This window comes from Pyrus communis, chromosome 13, assembly GCF_963583255.1.
Source record: "Pyrus communis chromosome 13, drPyrComm1.1, whole genome shotgun sequence".
Taxonomy (NCBI): domain Eukaryota; kingdom Viridiplantae; phylum Streptophyta; class Magnoliopsida; order Rosales; family Rosaceae; genus Pyrus; species Pyrus communis.
Genome location: NC_084815.1, coordinates 13,275,190 through 13,296,293, shown reverse-complemented (window position 1 = coordinate 13,296,293; position 21,104 = coordinate 13,275,190). Strand labels below are relative to the sequence as shown.

Here is a 21,104-nt window from a genome sequence, read left to right as displayed (position 1 = left end):
TCACTTAGTTGTATATTGCATTCTGTGTTTCTTGCATGAACCTCTATTTTATGAACTAAACGTTCATAATCTAAATTGAAAATGTAGTTTCAAATTCAGTGCCTTTAAAACCCGAAGTTTTCGTAAAACAATACACCCATGAAAACCCAAATTTTTCATGAAAATCATGTCTTAGAACCCGAATGTTCTAACTTTGATGCTTATGGATGATTTATTCCCATAGCACCAATCACAATCTTATTCCATCCAATTCAATGGATTGTCGAACTATCACAAGTTTGATTTCCTTGATTTGGATGTTTCTATTAGAAACAACTTTATGTGGGTACAAGACGCGAATCTCCACTTGACTATCAAGAAGCTGAGAAACCATTTGTAGCCAACAATGGCAAGGAAGAGCTAAATAAGCCTCCACCATGATATTCATTCAAAGACTTGTGCCCGAAGCATTACAAATGGAAATACCTCATGAACAAGGATTCCATGGCTCTTTGGCTCGCTTCTATGGACAATTTAATCATGAAAGACATTGCCTGAAGCACACCATGATTACGTCCATAAATGAGTACAATTCTGAAGTTTATAAATTCGATCGAATTTAGACTAAAGAATACTTTTCTCGTCCTTCATGTTTCTAACTCGCCCCTTAAGTAGTAGGGTAGAAAGAGGAAGTTTACCAGATTCTCGGATCTGATTACTACCACAAATGTGAGAGAAAGGTATGGACCCAGTTCGGCTGGAGTCTACCGAATGGCTCGACCCATTTCGGTTGAAAAGTTTTGTCTCGTTACTTGATCTCTAAATGTTTGTTTTTTGCAATTTTTGGCGTATGCGATCTCGAAGTATATATAAACAAGTTTGACGGTTAGATCGTTGAAATTAGTTTCGTAGGATGCGTATCCCATCAAAACGATAGATTCACTAACACTTAAGAGTTTATTTATACTTTCATTAAGTATAACATAAGATTTTGTGGTGTCCACTAGTATAAATATTTTAAATTGAAGATCGAATTTATTCATTGTATTCATACAAGGTCAAGGAGTGTAGCTGTAAAAAATCGTCAAAATCAGAGTTAAAATAACTGTTAAATCGTGATTTTTCGTTTATAACCGTCAAAATTTTTTGTCTCGTTACTTGATCTCTGAATGTTTGTTTTTTGCAATTTTTGGTGTATGCGATATCGAAGCATATATAAACAAGTTTGACGGTTGGATCGTTGAAATTAGTTTTGTAAGATGCGTATCCCATCAAAATGATAAATTCACTAACACTTGAGAGTTTATTTATACTTTTATCAAGTATAACATAAGATTTTGTGGTATCCACCAATGTAAATATTTTAAATTGAAGATCGAATTCATTCATTATATTCATATAGGGTCAAAGAGTATAGCTGTAAAAAATCATCAAAATTAGAGTTAAAACAACCGTTAAATCGTGATTTTTCGTTTATAACCGTTGAAAAGTTTTGTCTCGTTTCTTGATCTCTGAATATTTTTTTTTTTGCAAATTTTGGCGTATGCGATCTCGAAGCATATATAAACAAGTTTGACGGTTGGATCGTTGAAATTTGTTTCATAGGATGCGTATCCCATCAAAACGATACATTAACTAACACTTAGAGTTTCTTTTGGTTAAATATTAGGCGGGAAATGGATGGATATAGGCTGCAAAATTTCCCGAACATTAGGCGGGAAATGGATGAAACTCTTGAAATATTAGGCGGGAAATTAATTATTATAATTTTTTTATGTGTTTGGTATTTTTATATTACTTGATATTTTTATTTTTAATCTCAATCTTTGCCTATAATATACTATAAAAATAAATAAAACTTAAAATTTAAAGTTTATATAGAATAATAATTAATAAACAATATATACATATTCATTATATCTATTGCATTTTATAGTAAGTTTTTTTTAGTAGTTTAAAAAATTAAAATCATCAAAATAGCATTTTTCTTATCGTGTCGAAACAAGTTACCCGCGTGTCACTCTCGTGTAAACCTGTTAAGGACCCGTTATTAACGGGTTATTATCGTGTGACCCGATAATGACCCGATTAGTTATCGTGTTGACCCGAAACCCGTTATTTTCGTGTCGTTTACGTGTCGTGTTAACAGGTCGTGTAAGAAATTGTCAGGTCTACATTCCATGTGCCAAGTTGTGCAGCCGCAACGTACCAACATGGGTCCTCAAAGAATGATGTGTATCTTTTATCAATCATGATTCTCCTTCACACTAACACTCTTAAAGCCCTTGCACGCGATCTCTTTACCTCTTATTTGAGGGTTGTCACTTTAATGAGACAATCTTCCCGCCGCTAGAGGGAGATAAGAACGTCAACGCTCCTGGAGAACGGCACAAATTTGCATGGACTTTTCCCACTATGTCTCATCTCAATCCACATACCGCACAAGTGTGATAAGCAAGGGCGATGAATTCTAATTTTCAAAATGTTGCTCCAGACGCATTTCTCTGATCTAGCTAAAGTGACGAGATCATATACTAGCTGCAAACATGCCTGCAAGGATAGACATACTTAACAGACGTCGAGTCAACATCCCTAGAGGATGTGCCGTCTCTATTGGACAGTCTAGACGCCCCTGTTGGACAGTCCAATACACCGGCGGATAGCCAATCAATCTGTCTTGGCCTGGAGCATGACATATCATTCAGTTCGTAGGATTCACTTCCCTAGAAGAGGAAGACACAACACAACAATGAATCTAAACTCGATCGTTGTCTTAAATCATTTCCATCTCATGAGATTAATCCGGATTACTCTCGAGACTTGAAGTTCTTGGTCCAGTATACTAGTTTGGATGAGCTAAATGGAATTGAAATGAGATTATCATCGATGATATTTTCACTTATATGGTAGCTACCGATATAAATGAAAAGTGACGATATTGAACCCTGTTCCGTTGATTAAGTGGCAACGTAAAACTGATTAGACAACTGAAATTACAATCCAGGTCAAATTTCTTACCAAAGTGTGTATTGGACCTACTGTTCCTACACTGCCCAAGGTAACCCTGTGTGTTACAAGTGGGAAATGAAGCGTTATGAGATGAATGAAATAGTGCGATATGATGCACGCCTTACGGCCCAAGGTTTCTCTCAAAACGTCATGTGATTGATAGCAACATTATGAAATGTGGTTAGTGTTTTCTCCATAGGGATATAGATATGGAGATTTACATGTAAGTTCCCGAAAAATTACATGGACTGGTTCAAATAGTTCCAAAACCACGGAACACCCTATTAACTCGTTTTGAGACGTTCACTTACAATCCGACGGATGTGGTATACCCATCTAAGTGATCATTTGATCAGTCAGGGATATGAATTATGCCCTTGCGTGTTAAACTATGAAGTCTTATTCCGAATTGCTAGAGTTATAATTTATGTCGTTAACATGAATCTTACTAAGACTCCGAAAGAGCTTGAGAAAACTGCCTCACACTTAAAGATGGAATTTGAATTAAGGATTTTAGGAAAACTCGTTTATGCCTTGACCTGAAGGTCAAGCGTTATTCTGACGGTACCTTGGTCTACCAGTCGAACTACACTGTTACTTTTGAGTATACCTTTGATCGTCCATACATTATATGAAAATGAGACCCTTGAAGAGTTTATGGACTAAATTCCATATCTAAAGTTCAACTTTGCGCTTTGTTGTACTTAGCTCATTTTATTTAGACAGGACATCTCCTTCCCTATTGATCTTGGTAAAGATGCAGCACCGCGCTTACACGCAACCACTGAATTGGTATTAAAGATGCACCTTGAAGGTACTACGAGGGCAAATCCCAACGCATCTCAAGCGGATCCAACCCCCTGATCCTCGAAATGATGTTTGCCTTGTCGTTATACTAACGCAGGTTACTTATCAAACCCGCACAAGGCAAAATCCTCAAATGGTTATGTCTTTACCGTTAGGGATATCGCAATATCTTAGAGGTCCACGATATGACCTTAGTTGCGAAATCTTCAAATCGTTCCAAGACTTACCTCATTTCACTACGCCACAAGTGAGACATGGTTAAGAGTTCTTGTTGAGCATATTCGAAGTACTTGCTATGTTTTCATCCATCGTTGAGTCCCAACGGCGATCCATGAAGACTATGCCGCATGTATCCACCCGACCAAGACATGATACATCAACAAAGTCAACGCCAAAACATAGTACGTCTACATCTACATCAGCAGAGCATTAGGAGATTGAAATCATGCAAGCCGATCCCAGACAACCTTGCTGACCTCTACACAATGTCACTGCCAAAGTCAACCTTCTAGAAGCTTGTCCGAGGAATTGGGGTATGCCTAACTATCATATGCAATGCTTGTAGTTCTCATTAGGAAGTTATGTCAAACTCAGGGGGAGTATCCAGAAGTATACTCACTTGATCTTAATGTACTATTTTTCCCTACGATTAGAAGCATTTTTCCCACAAGGTTTTTCCTACCTAACTAGATTTTAACGAGGCACCCATCCCGGGCTGATCATAGCCTTGAGAGCTCTTCTACTTGCATCCAAAAGACGTATAATTTTGACTTAATGCAACTTCTCGCTTTTCTCCTTAGTCTATGGGTTTTTCTCCCACCTTGGGTTTTACCATAGCAAAGGTTTTGTGAGTTTTACTTTTTATGCATTCTTCCATTGATTTGAGACTCACATTCGCTCATTGTGCCGACGACTTCATCAACTGTACTTGCTTCATCACTGAAAACCTGATGCATCATTTACTTGAGTATTTACACAATCAAGGAGGAGTGTTGCAATCCTATTGGAATAAGAATGTGATTGTGTAAATTCTAGTAGATATGGGAATGCATTTTATATTTTTATTAGGAGTAGATTACCTATTAAATGTTGTAATCCTAAAGGGTAAGGAATTAACCTTCCCTACTACTATAAATAAAGGCACAATGAGGTGGAATAACACACATCCACAATTACACATCTCTCTCTTTCTCTCTACTATTGCCGCACCTTTCTCTCTCTCTCTATGGCCGCCATAATTGTTCAGTAAATTATGCCTACAACATCCTTCGCATTTTTCTTCATGGATTATTTGATTTTTTTTTTTCATAAAAAATTAATATAAATCCACTTTGATTAAATTAACAATGTGAGTTAAAAGTTAAAACTACTCTGAATAAAACTACAATAGAAAGTTGAGAAAGTTGATCTTACAAAATGAAAGAATTTTCGTATTCACGCATGGATGCAAAAGGAAAAGAAACAACAAAAGGAAATTCAATTTCAAGTCTATAACTGAAAAGTGCTTCCCCTCCGCACCCTCCACCCCACCCCACCACAAAAAAAAAAAAAAAAAAAAAAAAAAAGGGAAATTCAATTTATAACTTAGTTCTAAAATTGTATAAATTTCAAAAAAATGAAAGTAACTAGACATTTTCCTTTTCTTCTTAATATTTGACTTGCATTTCCACTTCTGCACCCAATTTCGTATCTCTGCCCTAGCAGTTCAGATGAATTTAATATGGTGTAGCATTTTCACATTCATGCATGTGACTTCAACCAAACAAAAACACCGAAATAGGGACATAGATAAAAGAAAATACTGACAATTGTCAAATGTATGGGAATTATTTACAGGAAAATCAACAATTGTAGAGTTTGAATTTGAACACTGACTATTTCTTAAACTAAACACATGTACTATCACTATTTCTTAAACTTTAACACTGACTATTTCTTAAACTAAATATTGACTATTTTTTTAACTGAACACTGATTATTTCTAATACTAAACACGAGTATTATTACTATTTCTTAAACTGAACACCGACTATTTTTAGAAATGAACACAGGTACTATCATTATTTCTTACATCGAAAATTGGTACTATCACTATTTCTAGACTAAACACCAACTTTTTAGAACTGAACACTGACTATTTTTAAACTGACTGGTATTATCATTATTTCTTAAACTAAACATTGACTATTTCTTAAAATAAACACTGGCACTATCACTATTTCTTAATTTGAACATTAACTATTTCTTAAACTGAGCAATCATTATTTTTCTAACCGAACACTAGTACTATCACTATTTCCTAGTGAACACCCTAACCCCACAAGCAGGTAGCAACTCTCTAGTTTGGGGTTCCAATTTGTAGCACTTCCTTTTGTTTTGTGAGGTTTTTTAGCCATCATCATGTGCAAGAAATCTCAAACCAACCAACTTCCCATTTTCAATTCATAACAATCCAAATCTAGTAACGAGTAATGTCAAATTCATGACAGTCAACTCTCATCACTCCATTCTAATGTAAGCAGAAACAAAATTTCCACCCAAAGTCTCATATTCCACCGCAATAAAACTTACATGCAAGCTTCAAATTAAGTCCAGATATGTCGAACTATTGCTGTTGGTATATGAAAATATTGAAACAACGACACTGTGGCGTCACAATTACATGTAAAGCTTACATCGTTCCCAATTAAAAATTTAATTTAGTGACCTAATTCAACAATGTTCCCACAATTAGCAGTATCCAGCTGCAATTTTCACCGCAGGTACATTCTCAAGTGCTCCCAACAAGGGATGGGGCTCAACATCAGTTGGCTAGGTTAGGTGGCCGAGTTTGCCATCGTTGCCCCAAGAAAATGTATACATCCTGCCCTCTCTTGGCAACACAGCCATGAAGAAATTTGTAATTGCAGCTTGTACCACAAATATGTCTTATAAAGACTCAACCAACTGTGGAGTAGTAACCTAAAACATCTAGACCGACCATGCGAATCCGCATTTCCTTGATAGCAAAAAGCCAACGAGATTTTTCTTAAGAACCTGAAATTTCATAAAAAAAAAACACATACAAAACCCTTGCCCGACCTAAAATTCTCCTAAAGATCTGAAATTTCATCAAAATCCAAACCTAAAAGCTACTAATCAAATTAAAATAAAAAAACATTCAGACCTAAAATTTCATACAAAAATGAGGACCTAAAAGCTACTAATCCAAAAAGAATCAGATGCATATATCTAAATTGAAAACCAGATCCGCTTATTGATTTGACGAAGAAGAAGATTGGCAGATGGCTTGATGAAATGAGAAACTTACATGCATGAGAGAGAAACCAGTATGAGATCTGTACACCTTTTGCTCTCTCCGTCTGAAGCGAAAATGGTGAACGTAACCAGGCCAAGCTGACGTTAGCGGTAAAATTGGAAGCTTGATAAACTATTTTGTATGGGCCAGTCTTATTGGGCTGGTTTGATGTAGAATTTTGTCCTAACCATTAAATAAAGTTATTACACCATTTCAATAACACATTTTAATTTTGTACTCGTTATTTTATCTAAAATATAAAAATTGTTTTCCAAAACATTACCAAACATGCTATTGTATTGCAAAAGTAACTTGTTGAAGGGCATTCAGCTTTACACAAAAGTTCCCAGTTTGGAATTCCGTCGCGCCCTATATCACTCGTATCCCAAAAGGAAAAAAGAAACGTGTGAATTCATAAAAATAATACTATAAAAGGAGTTAGCTTCCAAATCCCAACTCCACCAAGAAAGTGGTATGAAAGTGAGATAAAGGGCTCTGAGCTTCTGATAGGCAACAGAAACCCCCCTCCACCTCTCTTTACAGAAAGCTAAACCCAAACACAAGAAGCAACGCCTTAACATTCAAGAAACTAATCAAGTTTTCGTTGTCATTCCATATCGGGATATCGGGTTCGGAATTTGATCATCCAACAGCCTATCACAAACATCAAATTGGTTTTGCAAGATGGAGAGCTCAACATCGAAGGTAGATATCATCATGAAGCCAGTGCTTCTTAACCTTTGTCAGTGGTTGGTTTCATCTGTGCCATGATTGTGGCTAATCCAAGTGTTAATCCGCAAGGGTCTTCATTAGAAACTGATGATCAGGTGTGTTCCCTAGAGATCAATTTTCCGAAGTTTAGATACGAGGATGGTTTACATTGTTTCAGCTCTACTTGTATACATTCAACGGAATGCTTGGAGATCCAAGATAATAAACGTGAATTGGAACAAGAGATTTCGAGCGCTGAGAATCCGACTTGATGAGCTTTAGAAAAGAGAATCTGAGTTAGAGATGCAGTTTATACGCTACTGTGACTTGAAAGAGCAAGAATTTGTTCTTATGGAGTTTTCGAATATGTTGCTATTGGTAATGGCTCTTGTTGAGTTCTTGGAGAGAGAAGCTTCATCCAGGGAGGTTGAGAACCAAAGGCTTGAGAAATTCGTTGGAGGATGTTTGAGAACTTTGGAGCAAATGGAGTATTGGGAATCAGAAAATGGATTGCTTCAAAGGAAGGTAAAGAAACTTTTGAGGAAAGTAAAACAGCAATCTTGCCTAATACACGAACAAGACTCGAAGCTTGATGCTAGGGAAGCAAAACTTTTGGGAATTCATGGTGCACTAGAAACAAAGACAAAGGTTATCAAGAAACTGGAGAATGAAACTGGGGAGTTGAGAGCGCTTTTAGAGCAATTGCAAGATGAGAAAAAGGGGCTCTTGGCAAAGCTTGGGTTGGCAGAAAAATCGACTTCTTCAGTCTCCAAGGTGAAATCTCTCTTCTATAAAGTAATAGAAATCATTGTATTAGAAAAAATGCATTAGATATCACATTGATGGTCTAACCATTTTAAGGTATCCCATAACGCAGATTGAAGAAGGGATCCAAATCGAGGACTATACACTACAGGCCTCGAAAAGGAGTTGGAGAATTTGAAAAAGGATCGTGCATCTGAAATCAAGGAACTGATTTACTTAAGGTGGATCAATACATGCTTAAGGGCACAAGTTGATGAGAAATCAAGCGCGACAAGAACAACAGGCTCAAGAGTCTGGAAACAGATTTTGAAGGAAGCTCAGAAGCTGGAAATTGTGGGATGGAGCATGAATTGACTAGCATGGTTGTGGAGCACAATAAACCTTGCTTTGGAAATGTGAGGAGTAATCAGGAGCGTTCGAAAAGACGAAAGTTATTCTGCAGGCTTAAAAGATGGGTGGAAAGGAATGAGAAGGGAAGAGGAAGACTGGATGAAAAAGAAACGCATGACGAAGTCAAGTGTTTTGGAAGACATTCTGTTTCAGATTATGCAGAGAAGCATCACATTGCAAGGAGATCTTGCTCAAGTGCATGAACCAACGTTCTAAAAAAAGTTAGTGCTAGTCGAACGGCAGACTAAGACCTAACGCCTAGATAACTAGGCGGATATAACTAATTTATTATATATTGAAAATATGAGGAACAAACATATTACGAGTGTTTGTCCAAGTATTCAACAAATCTCTTACATTTTATTGAAAAATTAAAATGCAATATGAAAGTTATTAACTTTCTGTCTAAATGACAGTCGAGACCTAGGCAGGTTTAAGTGGGCTAGACGGGTGCCTATGCGTGCTAGATGGACGCCTAAGCGGGTTTAGGTTCACTTTCTTAATTTTCAAATGCCTAGAGACTAATAGGGGCCGTGGCCTACCTAATGTGTAAGCGGGACCTAAGCGGAGATTTTTAGAACAGTGGCATGAATACACAATATTTGACCTTAAATTCACATAAAAGATGTCTCAAATAAAGCCAATTCCTCCTTGAACTGAAATCAGTAACTAGTAAATTGAACTGAATGGCTGATTATCTATGATTCAAATGAAATCTTTCTAAAAGCTGCTTTAGTTATAAATCTCAATAACCAAATATTCTGTACAAATATTTAAGAAATGAGAAGGAAAAAAAATTAATAATTATAAGTAAAACAACAGGTGGAAATCACATACTTTTAGAGAATTAGAGTACCTTGGTTTAACCAGAATATCACGAATGACTAATATCTGTATCGAATCCCTTCAAATATGGAAGTTTAAAATCCACGTCTGAAGGGGATTCCTTACAGACCATTTCTCTCAAAGTTATTGGGCGTTTGTAGGTTACAGGCTGCAACTAGCGAAGACACCAGAAAAGAAAAAAGGTTGGTTGAGATTAAAATAAAAATATATGATCATTGTTATTTGATATTGCAATGCCATTCCATGACAAGGTCCATTTAGTCCATGAGCTGCTTTTCAATAAAGAAACATTACAAATTATATCACTTCATTGTACAATATATTTTTAGCATCTATCTACTTATGTTATGACACGTAACAATTTATGTTTTGAGCATTGAAAAATCTCTCGATAATTTTAGAGAGTAAAATCCTCTAAAAATAACAACTGAAATTATATTCTGTCAATAATCTTTTTCCTTAAGATTTCTTAAGTTTTTTATGCTTCAATCAAATCATTTGTCCCTTCTCAAAACAAACCCACAAATTGGACCTAGTCATAGCACTTTCACTGCAACAGGCTAACAAATAGGACAAATTGCATAACCTCCAAACACATTTCCTTACCAGAAAATGGCAGCTTTGTACCGCTTTTTAAACTCGAAAGCAACTTCTATGAAATGAGGTGCATACCTCTTCTTCCTCTCTCTCTTCATGCGATCACACGAGAAAGAAGGAGAGAGCGAGATAGGAAGCAGAGGGGATACATACACCCCTGTATATAGGTATGTTCTTCCAATTCTCAAACATTCTCATTGAACATATTCCACTTTCATTCAGGTCACTCCACACTCAGATTATTCATACTAGTTTCTTTTTTATTCGAGGGAGAAGTGCTTTTTCTGGACTTCTGCAACTTCCCATAGAAGTGCTTTTTCTAAATAAAACATCAATATTATTTGCACATAACAGTCAGTATCAAACCTGGTCAGATCTCTAGCTACTCGTTTTGTCCATGATCCCCGAAAAAAGAAGAAATAATCACATTACTCAATGATGTTTGCTGACCAAATCTAAATGTATGTGAAACAGAACTGATTTAAATGCATAGTGATCATATAGATTTAGATTTGCATCAGAACCGAATTCAATTATGTTTCATATAGCAAATTGTACATCAGTCTCTGTTTCTTCAAATACACTCATGACATATGCAGCACACTGACAGAATTTGTATGCACTCGAGGCACGAAGTGTTGGAGTCACAAACTTACCACCAACTGGGTGTTGGCCAGCAGCAATCACCCTGCTTGGCTCTGGAACTAACGAGTGCATCCCAAGGTTAAACCAAGATGCCATTTTTTTTCAACAATAAGCTAAACAACACATCTCAAGATTTGAAGAACAGGCTTCCATGCCTCAAGCTTGTGGTCTTCAATATCTTCCAGCCTCTTCTGGATATAATTGCGAATCCTGGTGATAATGGTAAGGAACATCGCTGTTGAATAGTTAACCGTTCAATAAAATAAAATCTATATTAGTTAAATAAAAGAATTCTCTTTCTTTTTTTTTTTTGACAACCAATCAATAAAATAAAAACTATATTAGCTACAAAATTTCATTGTCAAGAAAAATTTAAGTATGTTAATCAATGTTTAATTTTTGACATTTTACTGAAGACAAAGTCCCCTCCCCTCCCACCTAAATTGTTGCTTAAGAACAAAGGTAGTTCTAGATAGCAAATGTATTAACAACGAAGGGAAAAATCTCAGCCTCCTCTTTGAAGTCTTGTAAAATATATTTCCTCTATCACAAATCCATTCCCTCTTTAACTTAACATACATATTCAGCATTCACAAAACAAGACTGCTACATGAATACAGTAAAAAATCTGTTTGATGCTAAGAGTAGTGAATTTCTAATACTTCTGTGATGTATTCATGCAACAGGGTTCGAGTAGAGAAGAGCTTGTTGTGGAACAGGTATATTAAAGACCTCTGTGCTTTGCAACTCTAGGTCCGTAGGAACATGTACCAATGTGACTGGTCATGTGTTTTGGGATGGATTCCATCCCTCTGAAGCCACCAACGAGGTCTTAGCTGGAGATCTACTTCAACAAGGTTTTGACCTCATATCTTGAATCTATTTCCAAAGCGGCATAATCTAATACTACCGCACTCTCTTTGTCTTTTAGATATGTTATATGATAATATTTTAGCACTTAGTCCTTTGCTTTTCATGTAAGAGTGACGGATGATGTCCTCTGCGAAATTTCAGGTGTTTTGATCTTTAGTGCTAATAAGGTGATGCCCGGATCTGTAAATGGGCTCTAAGTTAGTGAAAGTAAATCCCATGCATGAACCTGAAGCTACGTAACTGATGCTTTCTCAGTGATTTGCCAAATCATTTTTATACATGAAAAGGAAAAATGAAAACTTTTAAGGCAATCAGTGCGTGAAGTTACCATCTTATTAGATAATTTAAAGTATTTTTCTTCCCTTTCCAATATCTTCTATCTTCTGTCCGGAATGACTAATGTGTACAAGAATATGAGGTTATGGGTTATTCTTTTCCATTGTTCAGTATGACCTATCAGTAATAGTTTTACGGCTTTAAAAATCCGTACAATCAATGACAATCAAAATTCACCTAATTTTAGTATGTAACTGGTGAGCAATACTGTTAGTACAAGATAGGATTAAGGGTTTAGTAAGGCAAGACGAAAAAAGTATTACCTGAAGGGGAATCTCAAGAAAGTTCAAATCCTGCATTGGAACTGATTGCATATAGAAGTTTGTCTCTCAAAGTGCTTGGACGTTTGTAAGTTGGAAGCTGCAGGCATCACATTGAATGAAAAAACAAGAGTTATTTGTAGCCAAAAAGAAATGAGCATAATTGGCCTGCAGATATAAGTGGTAGTCTGGTCGCATTTCTGAACTGTCTTTTGCAATGTTTATTGATAAATATACGGGGATAGGGGGTATTTCTCCCTTTATTGTACCTTCAGAGTATTGTAGCAAGTCGAGGCTGATGGAAGCCTCTCAACATCCTGTCCTCTCATTGTTGCCCAAAGAGGGATATCACATGCAACCTATATAAGAACAAACTTTTGAGTTAGTTTGATAAATTGATTGTAGATACTTCATACATAGATGTAGATGATCAATTAAGATACCTTATGAATTGTAAAAGTAGGCTGCAGGTGTTTGAATCCAAGTAACGGAGCTCGAGAACAACTGGTTACGAATTTCAGAAGCATACAACGTTCTTTAGGTTCAAATCCTTCCATTACCTGTGATAATGGTATGAAGAAACTCAATAAAACATAAAAGGATCGTAAGCATCCCAAGGAAAAAATAGGCATGTATAAGATAAGATACAATACAAATACCACAATAAAATATGACAAACGAATAGTTGGACTGCTCATCATTAAAAATCAGATAATGATGAAAGTTAGATTGCTTCTCTTCTGATAGTCAGACATGAATCATTGCACTCAGATGTTGGGAAGAGAGAGAGCATAATATGTTTATATGAGCATATGGGCTCTTGAATGTGTAACAGATAATAGGCCACAAATATGGAACTCCATAGTGATTCAGTGAGGAACAAAAAAAGGGAATGTGTACTTTACAAGAATCATTTTGGAGAAACCAATAGTGTACTTTCTTAAAATAGGAAAACCTAATTCTACAAATTTATATAGGCTCATTCAACCTCTAAAGATGAGTCAATACCTCCCAAAAGATTTTAATAGTCCGGCTCCCCTCAGAGTAACCACCAGTATACTTTGTGTTCTTCCTTAAATCATCAACGTCAATGTCATGGTTTCCACCCGAAAGCAACTGCATATAGTAATTATAGATCAGTCTTTGACACCAACCGGACTCGTGCGCATGAAAGCTCAGCAACCTTAAAAGGAAATGTAATTTTGAGGACCGAATACTGGACCGTAATGAACAATTACTGTCACTATGAACAAATTTAGATGGTGAAAAGATTAAAGTAGAAAACTTTGGCCCACCCAGAAAATCTGAGGATAAAATAGCTCCATACAAGGATCCTGTAGTTAAAGCGACTCTTATATTTTAATTCCCCTGGTCCCTATTGTTAGATTTCAACATTTTTCTTCTTACCAACTAGCTCTTGGTTATTGGTTTCTCCTCCCAATGTTGGAAGAGGTCATAAGTTCTAATCCCCTTTTTCCCGATTGATCAACAATTAAAACATTTTTCCCCTGCAATTTCGGTGCAAGTAAGGAACAATTCTGCTAATATTGATATTCTTTCCCAATTGTCACCTTATCAGTCGGCTACCTAAACCAAAGACAGAACAAAGTAAGACCGAGAAAGAATGATAGTGCTTATTTATGTTTTTACTTTTCTATTTTGGAATGAAAGAAAAAAGGGACTACTACTTGATCTTACAAGTTTAAGATGATCAATATATTAAGCATAAGACTAATTGGCACATTAGGTTACGAGAGATGCATATCTTATATGAATTCATCCATAAAAAATGCACCCAGCCGTCATACATTAACATTCACTAGAATTACAAGCAGACCCATCCATTCAGGGACTTACCTGATTAAATTCACCTGCATTAAATGGTACATTAACATTCACTAGAATTACAAGCAGACCCATCCATTCAGGGACTTACCTGATTAAATTCACCTGCATTAAATAGTTTTAGCCAGGATGGTGATATGACATCAGCTAACCCTCTATTGAACGCATTTGAGAAAGGAAAAATCTGCAATTCAACATTAAAATGAGGTAATTTTTCTCACCAATAATGTAATAATAATTCTTTCAAAAATCTTCAAAAGATATATTTTCATTGGTTGAACCAGAATGAAATAAAAACCTGTCGGTTAAGCTTATAATCGGCAATTCCATGAATGTACTGCATTCTGTTCTTGTTTGTCACAGTAACATCCTTTCCACCAGGCTTAAGCTCAATGATATGCCGTTTCCCAAATGATTCTTCAGTTACCGTAAAATCAAGACAGAGTTCCTCCACATCTCCATCGTAGTGCTGCAATAACCACACAACTAAAGATCAAAATCTTTCAAGAAATAAAATACGTGGCGAAGCATTTCAATAAACGTAAGACAAACTTAATTCAGAATGGGGGCTTCCAGATACCAGATACCCATTGCTTTATCTCAAAGAGTTCGGACAAAGCAACCAAAAACATCTTATTTCAAATAGTTTGGGTTGCAATGCAACCACATGGACCCTCTGAAGTAAACAATTAGTAGTCCTGGCATCATGTAGCCTTTTTCTGTTGGATAATTTTCATATATCCCCTTAAAGGGCAAGGCACATTAGTTCCTTACTTTCGCATCCAAGTTTTATCTCTTAAATCGTCTATGATAAATCCTGAAGAATCTTACTATTTTATCTTAAAACGTATTACATGAATTCAATTTAGTTAAATTATCACCAAAATATTGACCGATGGTTGAGAAAGTAAATGAGAAAGGAAACAAAGACAAACAACAAATACAAAGTTTACCTTCACATACATAAGATTCTTGTAAAGCTCTGGATCCAGTGTTGACAGTTCATCAAGAAAGCTATACCGACCTAACAGCTTTTGTACAAAAACATGTGAAAAGGAGTAGTCTAGCAAAATTCCTTCATAAAGAGCTTTGCCAACAACTCTTCCAAGGAATTCAATCATCTGGATACCATTCTCTAGGAACCTTGCAGACACGTTAGGGATTAGAAGTCCGTCTGATGTTGAGGTTTGGGAGAATAGCCCATAACTGCAATTTGGAAAGATGAGGTTAGAAAACTGACTTAAAAATATGCTGCTAACCATGTAAGAAAGCCAAATTTGTAATTGATTTTTATCTTTACAAACTCTGAAACTTACTCGGGAGAAAAGGCTGCTTTTGATATATCAGTCAAAAACTCTTTGGATAATCCACCATAGTCCAGGCCAGCCTCCGGAAGGCCACATTCACTGACAAATGAAACATGGATTGATGATTTTAACCTTGAACCCAGGGAATTTAATTGCCGAAATCCATCTTCAACAATATGACCACGGCGAACTACTATTTCAACTGATCGTGAACCAGGTCCAGCAACTTCACCAGCCATTTTTCTAGAGGCTTTGTCCATCTTGATAAACTCTCTAAACATCTCAACTCTGCCAGGATAATAAATATAGAATAATTTAGAGCAGAGGTCTTTTAAGATTTTCAAAACCAAAGTTAAAATAATGTCAAAGGTAAAACTAAAAAAAAAGTAAGTAGTGAGAAACATAATTCGATATCCTCATACTTAGTGAAGAATTATATGAATAATGAAGAATCAGCATTGAACAAGCCCTACCAACCCACCCACCCACCTACCAGTGCTCACTCAACCTCACAAGCCAGAGTAGCCACATATGCATATCGCATTGGACATGCAAACATATAGAAACCAAACCTTCAGGTCAACACACCTGTTCAACCCCAAGGCATATGACACAAGGTCGACAACTACCAGTGGAAAAAGCCAATAACAGGTCCTTTAAAGGCCACAAAATGGGGTTTCAACAACCAAGAAAAACAAGATTTCTCCAAAGTTATGAAAGTACACAAAGGCAGCCAAACAATACAGAAGAAACAACTTTGAACTATGCAATCCTTGATTTTTCGGTTTGTCAACTATTTCCGTACCTTTCTTCAAATGGAAATACATGTGGAGTTGTAGTTATAACAGAGCCTATACTTGGGGCAACCGGAGCATCATCTGACCCTACATTTGCTGAGAAAAATTCACGAGTTCTGGCAGCTACAGCACTTGGAGGGCGGTTCTTTCTAGCAGGTGCAAGCCACAAAATAGGAGGGCAAAACCGGTGCCTGCAATCCCTTTCATACATTAAATGCAAGCATCTGATTGCAGATTCCATAAGTGGTCTACCCTGCTGTCCAATAGTTTGAGAAAATCCATTATAAACTAATGTATTGATAACAGATGCAATTTTCCGTTGTTGCTCCAGTGTGAATGGCACCTATTAAAATGCTCATATGATCAGAACTGAAAAATCCAAAAAAATCAACAGAAAATAGAAAATAAGAAGTAAAAAAACCTAAAACTGTTTTACCTGTTTCTCGTAAAACTCTATGTCATCAAGAATCAAAAGCAGGTGTGAATAGCTTGCACAGAAAAGATGAAGCATACATGACATGTCTCTTGAGATACCTTGAGGGCCATGCCTCACAGGTTCTATATCCCAAACGTCAGATGAATCCTCATGAACAGATCTAGGCTTAGGTTGACCATCACTCAAATTCGTACAATCAACGCCTGCTTGTGACTTGCCAGTAATTTTATGAAGAACAGTGGCCCACTTATTAAATCCATCATTGTTGGTGTGTTTTTGTTTTCTCTCAAAACCCTTATCTTTTTCTACACCACCAGAATTTTTACTGATACAATCATAACGATCAGGACCAGTGTGACAATCCCCAGGGTAAAGGTAAGTTTCCAAGGCTCTCCATAGATTCTCAAGAAACCCAGGAGTAAATGATAGCATGTTAAGGACAGGCAACGACCCAACTGCAGGGCTCAAGCATGAAAATATTCTGATCATGTAAGAATATAAATGCACAACATCTAGCAGTTCCAACTTCCCTAAACTTTCCCATTTTTTTGGTGTCAGAATCTCAGACCCTTGAATATCACCAACTTTGTTCATTGTTGCCAAAAGATCTGTAAGATACCACTGCTGGGAAATAGGCCTAAACATATCCAAGTACATCTCAAAGGACCCCGTCTCACCCTCACATAAAACTGTATTGGACTTCTCATGTGTTCCAGCATCACTTTGGAGATCCTGGTTATCCTTGACACAGTCAACATTCTCAAGCCTAGACAATAAGTTTTCTGCAAGAGTGTTAACAGCAGAGACATATGATACAAAATCCAAATCATGACTGAACCCTCCAGGATCAATGGAATCATTCTCTGTCCCTGCTGCAAGGCACATAATGTTTGCAAGAGCCCAACCAACTGGGGGAATCATCTTGGGAAGAAAATGAACCTTTGACTGATCCACATCTAACATCTCTTTTAATATTTTCTCTTTCAAAATCTGCCATCACCTGAAAAAGCTTGATCAGTCCCACATGTCTGAAATACAGGACATATAAGTTATATTTGAAAGTAAAAAAAAAGAACTTGGGTTTAAACCACTTATATACTGACAAATACGATGATGAAATTTTGAAAAAAATCACATAGCATAGACAGACAGATAGATGGGTGCATGCAATTTATGTAGAATGAACAAAACACGGCACGAATAAATTACATGATTAATAGTTCTGCTCATTAATTACCCAAGTCGACAACTTCAAAATAAAATAAATGAAAAAAATGCCTCCAATGGAGAAATGTTCTGAGTCATTGCTACTTGCAACTCCAAGGTACCATACACAATATGTTTACTGTTTACATTTACCTCTTATAAGTGTCAACAAAGTATTGAGCCATTAATAAAATTAATTCCCAATCCAAAATAATTGGTTGTATTATTTTCAGAAGAAGAAAAATGCTCTCTCCAAAATCTTAATAAGATCAGGGAGGAAACTGTACCAATGGTCCCCCAACTTTAATCCAATTGGAGTAATGGCCCTCAACTAAAAGTCTATGACCATTGGTCCCTTAACTCATAAAAACGTGCAACTATGGTCCTTTCGTCAACTTTGTTAGATCGTCAAAATGAGCCACGTGCCACGCACGTGAGGCTGAATCAAGGGGCAAATATGGAAAACCAAATGTGAAAAATTGTAGCAATGGTCCCTCAACTTTAACCCAATTGGAGAAATGGTCAATGGTCCCTCAACTCTATCCCAATTGTAGCAATGGTCTTTCCAAAATAACTCATTTTGACGGAATTCTAACGGAGTTGACGAAAAGGACGATAGCTGCACGTTTTGATGAGTTAAGGGACCAATGGTCATGGATTTTTAGTTAAGGGACCATTGCGCCAATTGGATTAAAGTAGAGGGACCTTTTCTACAATTTGTCAATGTATTGATTGCAATAGATCCCTTTTACATGGCAAAAAGATAGAGATAGATAAGCTTTCAATTTGAAATATCAGGTTATGGTTGGAATTATGCAGCAGTTGCTCATAAGTTATACATAGATCGTATAAGATTCAACACGAAGAATACTGATAAATCTACTTAAGCATATATTCTAATGAGTGTACATTAAAGGGAGTACCTCACTGAAAAGAATTTACACTTATTAGGTTCAAATTTAATAAGCCTTACCAGTAATGTCTGGAAACAAGGTGAGAGAATGGACTTGTGCCTCATAGCAGATATAAGCACAGCTGGAAGGCGTTGAGTAAGACAAGGAATTGTAAGTAGAAACACGCAGTACTTCTCAGCAACATAATGGACATCCAATATGCCAGGGCCATCTGAATCAAACTTTGCTAGATGAAATGGCCTGAGAGCTAAAGTTATTGTACTTGCAGTAATCAGAAAAATATCATCTCTTTGTATATTACTGCTTATCCGTGAAGATCCCGGAGGATCCAACGTGCTAATGTATCTTCTAATGGCTAAGCAGAGACCACTTTCACCACCACCCATAAATCGAACTAAATCCTTCACTGCTGCATCTGCACTCAGCCAGTCAAGCTCAGCAACGCTCTTCCATCCTTTGAGATCAGTTAAGACAACAACAAAACGCATTGCTAGGGAGGTGAGAGCAACAAAATCTTGACCCCGTGCATGGGACGTGTCACACTCAGAAAGAACAAACATGCAGAGAGAAATCAGCTTCCTTGACTGATAACTCCAGACTCTTCTTTCTTCAAGAGTGCCAATTGCCAGGGAACAATAGTTCTTCTTTGAATCTAGACACGGAAAATGAAATCAACCCAACAGTTAAAACACACCAAGAAAACTTTTCAATTGTCAAAAAGAAGCATACCAGTAGAATTCACACTTTCCAGTAGAATCTGAAAGCAAGTCTTCATAGAGCACATTTCAGCGGTTTGAATGCTCCTATGCCGAGTACATAAACAAGTAACAAATAAAAGAAAAGGCCTCACTACATTGCTGGAAATCCATGTTGCAGAGAAGGCTAACTTAGTATACCGGTCCACTACGTTCTCCCACTCTTCTCGAAACTCCAACGCAGCAATCTTCGCCGCCCTGTAGCGCCTCCAAACTCTCTGAAAACACAAAATTAAACATAAACAACAAACTGCCTTTTATATCCCTCACTACAGAATCTAAACTCTCCTCCTTTTTATCATTTTTTTTTTTTTTTTTGCATTTTGCTTCTTGATCGCATAAAATTCGCTTACTTTAGGCCGAAAATCAACACCCAAAGACAGAAATTTCAATTTTTATTCATCAAAAAACAGAAAAGAAACTTAAAAAAAAAATGAACAAAAACAAAAGCACACCTGAATGAAGAGAGCAGCAGCCGTGGCCCGTCGGGCGTACTGACGGAGCTCTCGTTCCTGAGAGACCTTCTCGAGCAGCGCGTCTCTGGTAATCTCCTTGGCGCTCGCTCCTCTCAACGAAACCTGAGCAATCCGGTCGCCATTTTCGAATCAAAATTTCAAATTTCTGAGAAATGTAATCGCAATTTTCGATTGACTGGAAAAACAGAAATTGAATTTGGGGTTGAATAATTAATTTGTAATACCTGATGTTTGCCTGGCTTGTCCATGGACGTCGTCGGAGCTCGGCGACGCTTCAATCGAGAGCTTTTTCTTCGATCTCTTTGGCTTATCGTCAACGACGACTATCTTTCGCGACCGTTTTTAACCTGGGGCTTTCCCCTTTGTTTTGTTACTTTACTTTTTATCGCGTCGTGCACTTTCGATTTTATCCTAGACGCGCCAAAGCGCGCGTAAATCCCAACATTTATTTATATTTTTGGAAACTGGGAAATTCATTAGGGCAAAGAAGCCAAACATAACATGGAGAGCCTACAACGAGGCAAGCAGACAGCAAAGCAAAAGAAAAACAACGGATAGTAGAGGGAGTTACAAGGAAGACGCCATAGCCAAGCTATCACGTCGCCCCCTCCACTGCCCCTATTACATTACGGAGGACAGGGTAAATTATCATTTTGAAGCACAAAAACTAACCAAGATGGGGGTCTATTGACCCAGGAAACATCGCGCATCTCCGCACATCGCTACAATGCCAACGAGTCCGCCGCCATGTTGGCTGATCTTGAAATCCAATACCAGCGATGGTCCTGGAAAGACCCCCTAACCATTTAGCTTTCACTAAGGAAGGGTAGGCCTTCCATCTACCATTCTCAA

The 21,104-nt window shown here is 37.0% G+C and overlaps 2 protein-coding genes across 7 annotated transcripts; one reads left to right on the top strand and one right to left on the bottom strand.

Moving 5' to 3' along the window:
• Positions 1 to 8,107: 8,107 nt before the first annotated feature.
• LOC137712209 (protein CHUP1, chloroplastic-like) lies at positions 8,108 to 8,635 on the top strand. Its single transcript, XM_068451326.1, has one exon. The coding sequence runs from the start codon at positions 8,108 to 8,110 to the stop codon at positions 8,633 to 8,635; it is 528 nt and encodes a 175-aa protein (XP_068307427.1).
• Positions 8,636 to 10,879: 2,244 nt separating this feature from the next.
• LOC137712717 (E3 ubiquitin-protein ligase UPL7-like) lies at positions 10,880 to 20,598 on the bottom strand. 6 transcript variants are annotated; one of them, XM_068451857.1, is made up of 15 exons: positions 20,477 to 20,598; positions 20,232 to 20,354; positions 19,751 to 19,994; positions 19,081 to 19,673; positions 16,902 to 17,891; positions 16,474 to 16,808; positions 15,678 to 15,956; positions 15,315 to 15,567; positions 14,660 to 14,830; positions 14,453 to 14,545; positions 13,525 to 13,632; positions 12,960 to 13,076; positions 12,786 to 12,875; positions 12,520 to 12,616; positions 10,880 to 11,282 (listed from the first exon to the last, which is right to left on the bottom strand). In XM_068451857.1, the coding sequence occupies exons 1-14, from the start codon at positions 20,498 to 20,500 to the stop codon at positions 12,533 to 12,535; spliced, it is 3,504 nt and encodes a 1,167-aa protein (XP_068307958.1). In that variant the 5' UTR covers positions 20,501 to 20,598; the 3' UTR covers positions 10,880 to 11,282; positions 12,520 to 12,532. The 6 variants fall into 6 exon arrangements, 5 of the variants coding, with proteins under 5 accessions (XP_068307958.1, XP_068307959.1, XP_068307960.1 ...); XM_068451858.1 differs by having other exon boundaries at positions 10,880 to 11,257; XM_068451859.1 differs by having other exon boundaries at positions 19,766 to 19,994.
• Positions 20,599 to 21,104: the final 506 nt, after the last annotated feature.